The sequence below is a fragment of the Pristis pectinata genome, chromosome 9, assembly GCF_009764475.1.
Source record: "Pristis pectinata isolate sPriPec2 chromosome 9, sPriPec2.1.pri, whole genome shotgun sequence".
NCBI lineage: Eukaryota > Metazoa > Chordata > Chondrichthyes > Rhinopristiformes > Pristidae > Pristis > Pristis pectinata.
The window spans coordinates 7,857,408-7,866,892 of record NC_067413.1 but is presented as its reverse complement, the minus strand read 5'-3'; the positions used below and the strand labels follow the sequence as shown (position 1 = coordinate 7,866,892).

The 9,485-nt window shown below is 42.5% G+C and overlaps 1 protein-coding gene across 1 annotated transcript in view; it reads right to left on the bottom strand.

The window, feature by feature from the left end:
* Positions 1–814: 814 nt before the first annotated feature.
* Positions 815–9,485, bottom strand: part of LOC127574065 (intermembrane lipid transfer protein VPS13B-like) — a 795,946-nt gene continuing 787,275 nt past the window's right edge. Inside the window, 3 exon segments of the mRNA XM_052022696.1 lie at positions 815–1,434; positions 4,958–5,207; positions 5,396–5,498. Coding sequence (XP_051878656.1) covers positions 1,186–1,434; positions 4,958–5,207; positions 5,396–5,498 — 602 coding nt within the window. The 3' untranslated portion in view covers positions 815–1,185.

The window sequence follows — 9,485 nt, the reverse complement described above, 5'->3', positions numbered from 1 at the left end:
ACTATGCAAAAAGATGCAGTTCACTGTGTGTTTTGATGTACATGTGACTAATAAAGATATCTTCTCTTATAAACTTGGGTTATTTTCTCTGAAGCTTCAGAGGCTGAGGGGAGACCTGATAGAAGTTTCTAAAATTATGAGAGGCATAGATAGGGTAGGTAGAGTCTTTTTCCCAGGGTAGAAATGTCAAATACTGCAGGGCATAACTTTAAGGTGAGGGGGTAAGTTTAAAGGCGATGTGTCGGGTGAGTTTTTTTTTACACAGAGTGTGGTAGGTGCCTGGAATGCGCTGCTGGGGGTGGTGGTGGAAGAAGATACGATAGAGGCGTTTAAGAGGCTTTTAGACAGGCACATGAACATGCAGGGAATGGAGGGATGTGGATCATGTGCAGGCAGAAGAGATTTAGTTTAATTTGACATCATGGTCGGCAGACATCGTGGGCTGAAGGGCCTGTTAATGTTCTATGTTCCACGTTCTAAAGAGCAGGAAGCGTTTCTGTATTCCATGTAAAGGGATAAGGACCACTGAGGGTCAGTGTGAAATGATCCTTCTTCATTGGACAATCAATGCCAATGTTTTTCAAATTTCCCTTGATTAGGGAGCCAGGAAGCTACGAGTGCTCTGGCGAGGGATCCGGCAGCCTCTACAGGAAGGTTTGCAGCTTGAGCATCAAGCACCTCTCCCACACCACTGCCGGCAACCACAGACTTTGTTCCGTCTCCTTTCACCTGCCAGGGTATCAGCTGATTTTCTCCTCCAATCATTCAAATAAAATGCAACCGTGCAATTCAATTCTGACTTTAAAATTTATTTACCTTAAATACTCTCAGTTATATTATGAATTCTTTTGCTGAAATGAGCATTAGAGAATAATAAAATCTTATCGCTGACAGAATTACCTCACTGTTCCTGGATATCAAAAGGTCTATGAGCATTAGTGGCCACACCCTTTGCATTAAACACAGTAGTTACACAGTTGATTAATTAGACCCATTATTAACATAGGCAAATTAACTAAATTACATAAATGAACTGACCCAGATCACATTTATTTAATTAAAGATTCTTAGGAATAGGTTGCAGTGCACTTAACTGAAGTTGGCCAAGAGCTTTTAATCACAAATAGGTCAGCATTTTGCATTGCTTAAAAAATAATTATCTTCAACTTTGCCACTTATGTGGGGCTAGTGAAATCCCTTTTGCAGTGCCTTGTTTTTCACCATAGAAAACTTGCTCACAAACACATTTCCATAGTGCTGGTCGACCAGGTATTGGTACGTTTTGGTCCTGACAGCTGGAGGATCAGCCACAACCACTTGGGTAGCCTGCTGCATGGCTGCGCTGCTGGGAATGATGAAATGCGACGTCCTTGTGACATAGTCGACCAGTCGCTCGTACTGCTGCTCAGAGAGCCTTTCTCGGATGCCATCTCCCTAATCAAGAGAAAATGAAACTTGTTGGAATTAATGGGCCAGTAAAGCAAGATCAGTGGGTAGAGGAACACAGCATGGAAACAGGTTCTTCGGCCCACGGAATCCCTGCTGACCATCAAGCACCCATTTATACCCAGCCAGAAGCCTGAAAAGTCACACACCACCAGGTTCAAGAACAGCTACTTCCCTTCAACCATTCGGTTCTTGAACCAACCTGCACAACCCTAATCACTACCTCAGTATAGAAACACTATGACCACTTTTGCACTGCAATGAACTTTGTTCTAATTGTGTTCTTTCTTGCTTAATTTTGTATAATTTTTATGTTGTTAATTTATGTTTTTCTTGTGAAAGTTGTGACACGGTAGTGTAGCGGTTAGCATAACATTATTACAGCGCCAGCAACCCAGGTTCAATTCCGGATGCTGTCTGTAAGGAGTTTGCACGTTCTCCCCGTGTCTGTGTGGGTTTCCTCCAGGTGCTCTGGTTTCCTCCCGCATTCCAAAGACGTATGGGTTAGGAAGTTGTGGGCATGCTATGTTGGCGCCGGAAGCGTGGCGACACTTGCAGGCTGCCCCCAGAACACTACGCAAAAGATGAATTTCACTGTGTGTTTCGATGTACATGTGACTAATAAAGATATCTTAAAATAGTCTCATGTGCCTGTGATGCTGCTGCAAGTAAATTTTTCATTGCACCTGTGCACACATGTACTTGTGAATATGACAATAAACTGGACTTTGACTTTGACTACTAGTCCCATTTTAATCTCCCCACATTCCCATCAACTCGCCCCAGATTCTACCACTCACCTACACACTAGGGGCAATCTACAGTGACCAATTAACCTCCCAACTTGCACATCTTTGGGATGTGGTAGGAAACTGTAGCACCAGGAGAAAGCCAATGGGGTCATAAGGAGAACAGATGAAGTCCACACAGTCAGCAGTGGAGGTCAGGATTGAACCTGGGTCTCTGGAGCTATGAAGAAGCAGCTCTACTAGCTGTGTTACTGTGTCACCTCAGCTCAGTCACCTGTCATACATTGCTCCAATGGAAATGCAAACAAAACCAATACTGCCCATTTCACACCATTAGCCAGAATCAAGTGTCCAAATTGTACTCAAGATGTCCTGCATCTCAAATACATCTCTGCAAATTCAGAGGTCGCAGTTACTTTCTCTGGTCCTGATGCCCTTGGGATATTGCTGCTGCAGCTGTTTGGATTTGGCCCTCAAGTTTCTGACGTGGGTCTTTCAGATCTTTTGGACTCTGAAGTGAGGGTGATTACCCACCAAGTTACAGGTTTGAACAGCTGGGCAAGGTACCGAAGACCAATTGGTTTCAGCAGATCCACATGTGGGCGGGGACAGGGGTGAGTAAACAATGGAGTGTCCTTCCTCTTGTTGAGGACTTGTCTTCACTTTTGAAACACTGACTTGATGTGTTACCAGCATTTATACTCAGGAATACATGGAGATGCCTAGTAATATTCCAAAGGGGAACACCCTGTATCCTAAGCTGAAAGTGCAGAGAGTGGCAGGGTTGAAGAAGTGATTACAGTTTTAGAGTCAGAAGACAATGATACCGATCTACACTGTCCATTCAGAGCGGAGTGCTCTGCAAGTGGCCTCTAGACTGTTGGCGGCAGATCTTGAGGCCAGGCCCTGTATAGTCCCTATTGGCCTTCTGACAGCTCCTGAGCCAAAGGCTCTTCAATTGTCCGCACGTCTCTGATCATCACTTCAGAAGGCACACCAGCGGCTCTACTTCCTTTGGAATTTGAGGAGATTTGGTATGTCACCAAAGACTCTTACAAATTTCTACAGATGTACAGTGGAGGGCATTCTGACTGGTTGCATCACAGCCTGGTATGGAGGCTCAGCCAGCTCCATCATGGGCACAACCCTACCCGCTATCGAGGACATCTTCAAGAGGCGGGGCCTCAAGAAGATGGCATCCATCACTAAGGACCCTCACCACCCAGGACATGCCCTCTTCATGTTACTATCATCGGGGAGGAGGTACAGGAGCCTGAAGACCCACACTCAACGTTTCAGGAACAGCTTTCTCCAGTACTAATGCTGGAAATGGGACTTCACTGTTGACTCCTCCTGGACAGAAAGTGAGAGGGGAAACATTTAAAAGGGGAAAGTATTTTACACAAGGATGGTGGGGATATGGAACGAGCCACTAGAGGAAGTGGTAGAGGCGGGTACAATTACAATGCTTAAAAGACATTTGGACAGGTACATGTATGGGAAAGGTTTAGAGGGATATGTGCCAAATGCGAGCAAATGGGACTAGCTCAGAAGGCACATGAGTCAGCATGGATGTTCGCCCGAAGGCCTGTTTTTATGGTGTACAATTGTACGTATGTATGACTCTGCATTTAACCCTTTCAGTACAACCTTCTGTTCCTTGCTCACTCATGTGTACATTTAATTTCTCCTTCTAAGTATGGAAGCAACCTATGCTTATGGTAGTGGGCTCCTCAATCTACCCAGTTTCTGGGTAAAGGATTTTCTGAATTCCCCACTGGAAATGGTAGTGATTATCCTTGAATCCTCAGCAAGGATCAGCCTCTCCAAGTTGATACTATCTTCTCTCCTCTGTGACTAAAGCCAGAGATTTATGCTGTCGTCATGAACAACGTTCAATCACATGTGATAATTGGTGGAACCAGCTAATTGAAAGCAATGTTAACAGCACAATTGCTCAATATTGGGCAAGGTACATAAATGATTATAATTTTAACCCATTTTAATTTCAATACAGGACTCAATAGATTTACTGTATTACTCATAAAAGGAAATGGTGACACAGAGGCTAGATTACTGGACTAGCCAACCAATGGCCTGGACTAATGATTCAAGGATAAGAATTCAATTCCCACATGGCTACTGGGACATCTGGGAAGGCAAATCTATCCAGTTGGACTTGTATGTGACAGCTGAGTTACATCAATGTGGATGATTCTTAACTGTATTCTTAAATGGTCAAACAAACCCTACAGTTGTATCAAATCTCCAAGTAAACCCACATTATGGATGACCATCAACACCTCAACAAAGAGTCTTTGACCTGAAATGCTAGTTCTGCTTCTCCTTCCAAAGATGCTGCCTGATCTGCTGAATATTTCTGGCAATTTGTTTTTATTTCAGATTTTCCAACATCTACATTTATTTTAATTTTTACCACAACATTAAACCCATTTGGTGTAGACAATACCTGTTGGATTTGTCAATGAATGCATGTTGGACGTCAATCATTGCAGGTTGGACTTGTCAATTCAAGATACCTACTCTTGGAACATCTCAGCACGGAATAGACAAGGTCATATTTTGTGACGTCTGACTCCAGGGTTACGAGTTTTAACTAAGAGGGTGATTTGTATTAATGTGAACTAATGAGATAATAAGATTTGCAAGATGGGAATATTCCTCCCAGGATAAATAATCTGCAATGATCAAACCCAAGACTGCCCCTCTCCCAGGAAAGTTCCAATTCGGGTGCACCATACCTCACTGTCATACGAAACCCTTTGTTGTTTGAGCACAACGCGAAGTAAATTCTCTTTCTTTGGATGCAGGCTGCACTCGATCTCGGTGACTGGAAACGCCTGCTGCTGTGTGTCCTCGCTGACACTGACCACAAACAGTACCTCAGAGGTGAGTAGGAGGCATCCTTGGTATTCCTGGCCAGAATTGCTCACGATTACCACATCCAAGGCCATAAAGACTTCAGGTCTGCCCAAAGACTGGAGCATTTTCCTGTCAGGACATAAAATGTTGAACAGATACCATTAATTTTTTTTATATATTTAAAATTCCAGAACCAAAACATTTTGTGTAAGAAACAAACCTTTCCAAGATAAATGACCTGTTAGTTTGATACAAAGCCAGACCAATGTAATGAATAATGCTATCATAAAAATGACTGACTGCCAGAATACTCTTACCAGACATATTTGACGTGGCTGTTTGGGGCCTGGTCAGTCTGTTGCTCAGTGGGGTGAAACCTCTGCTTGGGAAGTTGAGAAAGTCCAGCTCCATGTAAAATACCTAGAGCAATAAAGACAAGATTCTAACTTGTACTTAACTCAGCAGCAGTGCGGTGCTGAAATGATGTAATGTGTTTGGAACAGACTGATAGGGATATTCATCTCTTTAACCGCAATTATGTAAAAGTCAGAGCTGTATAATGGTGTCAAAAATTAAAACGCATGAAGCCAATCTCATAAATGCTAAGGGAAAGCATTGTCGAACTGCCAGGATGGGTGAGGTGGTGGGAGAGTTTTCTAAATAACAGACTGAACGCGATCATTTCAAACTAAAGCAAGCACAATTGTTGATTTCTATATATTATGACAACTACATTAGCTCAACATTCAAGTATGATAATTTCCCTTGGATAGTATTTCTGAGTCGTATCGTTATGAGAAACAATCTCTCTTCCCAAATATATCCATTTCTTATTATGGTCATGGGGTAATCTTTAAACTAAATCAACAGAATTGCACGATTAAAACAAATAAAAAAACATGTTCAGTATTCAAAACACATGTGAGGTTGAACATGATAAGATTTCAACCTTCTCTCCCCCCTCCCTAACTGTTGCAGAGGCTCAGGGCTCCAGGTTATATTAAGCTCTGAGCAGACAGTGCAAATCTGTATCATTGTCTTCTGACTGTTAAACTGTAATCACTGCATAAACCCCACCTACACTCTACACTTTCAGCTCAGGATTTAGAGTGCTCCTCTGTGGAATATCATTGTGTCTTAGCTAGGCATCCTATGAATAAAAGCTGGCAACACATCAAGTCAAGGTTATTCACCCCTGAATCCCACAAGTGGATCTGCAGAAACCAATTGGTCTTCAGTTCCTTGTCCAGCTGTTCAAAACCGTAACTTAGCTGTTTTCTAAAGATACACTGAACCGTGGTCCAATCTGCTCTCTCAGTAGATGTAAAAAATACCAAGGCTTGCTTTCAGAGAATAAGGGGGAGCTCAAAGCAACCAGGTCAACATCACTGAACAAACATCTGGTCATCATGGTAGTGTAGCAGTTAGAGTAACGCTATTAAAGCGCCAGCTACCCGGGTTCAATTCCCGCCGCTGTCTCTAAGGAGCTCGTACTGTGTCTGCGTGGGTTTCCTCCAGGTGCTCTGGTTTCCTCCCACATTCCAAAGACATACGGGTTAGAAAGTTGTGGGCATGCTATGTTGGCGCCAGAAGCGTGGTGACACTTGCGGGCTGCCCGCTCTACGCAGAAGATGTATTTCACTGTGTGTTTCAATGTACATGTGACTAATAAAGATATCTCATCTCATCAGCTCACTCATCTGTCTGTGGGACCACAAATTAATCGCCCTGTTGTCCAACAGTGACCAACATTTCAAAAATACTTTATTGGCTGCAAAGTGCACTGGAATATCCTGAGGTTGTGAAAACTGTTCATTCTGTTTATTCATCTGTGAGTTTAACAGTTTTGAGTTCATTCTTGGGAAGATCAAATTTCTATAATCATCCAAGTCCACACAGACTTGTCACCAAGCACAAGTTCTCCAACTGTTGGAAGCGGACATCTGAGTTGATTTTCTTCTTCCTACCTCGGTGGCGATGAGCTTCGTTGCCATGTAGCAGTTAAATTAGTGGGAGACTGGGAAACACACCTTGGATTTTCCAGGCCTGTGCAAAGCAATCCTTCACTGGAGGAAGCACTGAAGCCTTTGGAGCTGAAGAAGGAAGTGGGAGGTCTGATTTTATACACTCACGAATGGCTGCTGCAAGTACAATGCTAGAGCCAGCTAAGGTGAATGTGATTGGTTAATTCCCCTGTCAATCAAGCTTGACCATCCTGTTGTAAATGACTGGGATTAATTTTATATGTATAACTTGTATGTAACTATCGTCCATACACTGCTATGTTATGGACAAATAGCCCAGCTTTCACTGGGAGAAGTTGCTGCAGTTTCTGTTTCCTTCATTTGGGGAAGCAGCCAATGAAGTCAAGGATCCCTCCCACCCCGTCATTCTCTCTTCTCCCCACTTCCATTGGACAGTAGATACAAAAGCTTGAAAGCACGTACCACCAGGCTCAAGGACAGGTTCTATCCTGCTGTTATAAGACTATTGAACAGACCTCTTGCATGATGTCATTGACCCCTCCCAGGACAACTTCCCTGGCATGGAGGTTCCACTCACATTCAAGTCAACTCTGAAGGGCAGACCATATCTTCCACAATTCCGATTTCAGGTTGTGATAGGTGACACTCTGCTCTGAACTCCCACCACAATGAGAGGTTACCAGTACAACCGACAAAGATGAAAATAAGTGGATACAGATTTCCAGAGAGTATGGTAAGAACATGGCTGAAGAATTCAGAGCAAATGGTTAAACTTGGCTATGTTCACCAGTACAGTAAGAAATTTAAGCTGCATTTATTCCTGAGAACAGAGAAAATGAAGCAAAGATGTTCTCAAAGCCTCCTTGAAAAATGCAAGATCTTCACTGGCTTGCATTTTTTGGTATTGGTTACAGGGAAAAGCTTTTGTTTTATATGCCATCCAGTCAGTTCATGCCATATATAGTTACACTGAGGTAGAAAAAGAAAACAGAATGCAGAATATAGTGTTACAGTTACAGAGAAAGTGCAGTGCAGGTAGACAAATAACACAAGGGCCACTGCGAGATAGATTGGGGGATCAAAAGTTTATCTTTCAGCGTATGAGAGGTCCATTCAAGAGTCTGATAACAGTGGGACAGAAGCTGTGCTTGAGTCTGGTGGTATGTGCTCTCAAGCTTTTGTATCTTTTAAAAATCCTTGGCCCATGACTGGTCAAATTGGAGCAGGAGCATGCAGAATGTCACTGAGAACTCAGATGTCTTCACTGGAAGCCCAGCATATGTCGTGAAAGGTGTACATGACTTCTCTTACGACCCATCCACCTGCTCCATCAAACACCTCCCGTCCCACCTGCAGGTGAGACTGTAAGCCCCACATTAACCACTTCAGGACCCACAGAAATGAAGTGGAAGCGAGTCATCTTGACTTCACTTTTCCACACAAAATGTCGTACAAATCTGGAAGTCTCTCCTGGAAGAAGCTGCTGAGGTTAGTCAGTTGAAAATTCCAGTGAAATGAAGTTCTTGTCAAGAACGGGTAATTAAGGGACTTACACTAAATGTGGAGTTGACAGAAAGATCAGCCATTGAATAATGGAATAAGCAGAAAGGTCTGAGTGATTGAAACATGATTGCATTTATCAAGGATTTGAAAAGGTGCCATTATGCACAGAAAATATTCACCTTTACCAATCTGAGAAATGCCAGGCATCACATGGTGCGTTCCTGAGCCAAACAGAGCAGGGAAATTCCATGTTTGGTCTCTGGTTTGCTTGCCAACCAACATACAACTTTTGTTAACCTTACAAGTACATGTAGAAAGTGATACTCAATGCGTGGTCCTTGTAAAATAATTAACTTTAGCTGTAGATGCCAAACTACACTGCAACTGGTGAAATCAGACTGAAACTGAAAACCTCAGACAGTACACTTTCAAAGTAAAGGTCAACTTGTTGGGTGGAATCCTGAACAAATCAAGAAATACTGCTTTTATTGAATAAAAACAGGATGATATTACCCAAAGCAGGTTGGTCTTCCCAACAAGTCTACCCCAGAGTTTGCAGTTCATTCAAGTGAGGTCACCAAATTTTACTAAAAGTATATTTTATTTTACTTTATTTTAATTAAAATTAATATTTTAACTTATTTCTGGAACTTATTTCTGGAAGTGTGCTTTTAAGTCTTTTGTAACAATCATTTTTAAAAAAATTATCTTTACACTATTGCAATACAATTCTCATAATCAGAGACATTTAGAAAGAGTGGAAAATACTCTCTGATGGCCCAACAGCAGAAGATCATTGGGGTTGTCTTTGGATGGGACCTTAATTCCCACTGCTGGATTCCTGTTTGCTGTGATAATGGTAGCTGGAATGGTAGAACATTGGTGCAACAACGTGGCTAGTACATGGATCGGGTCTCAT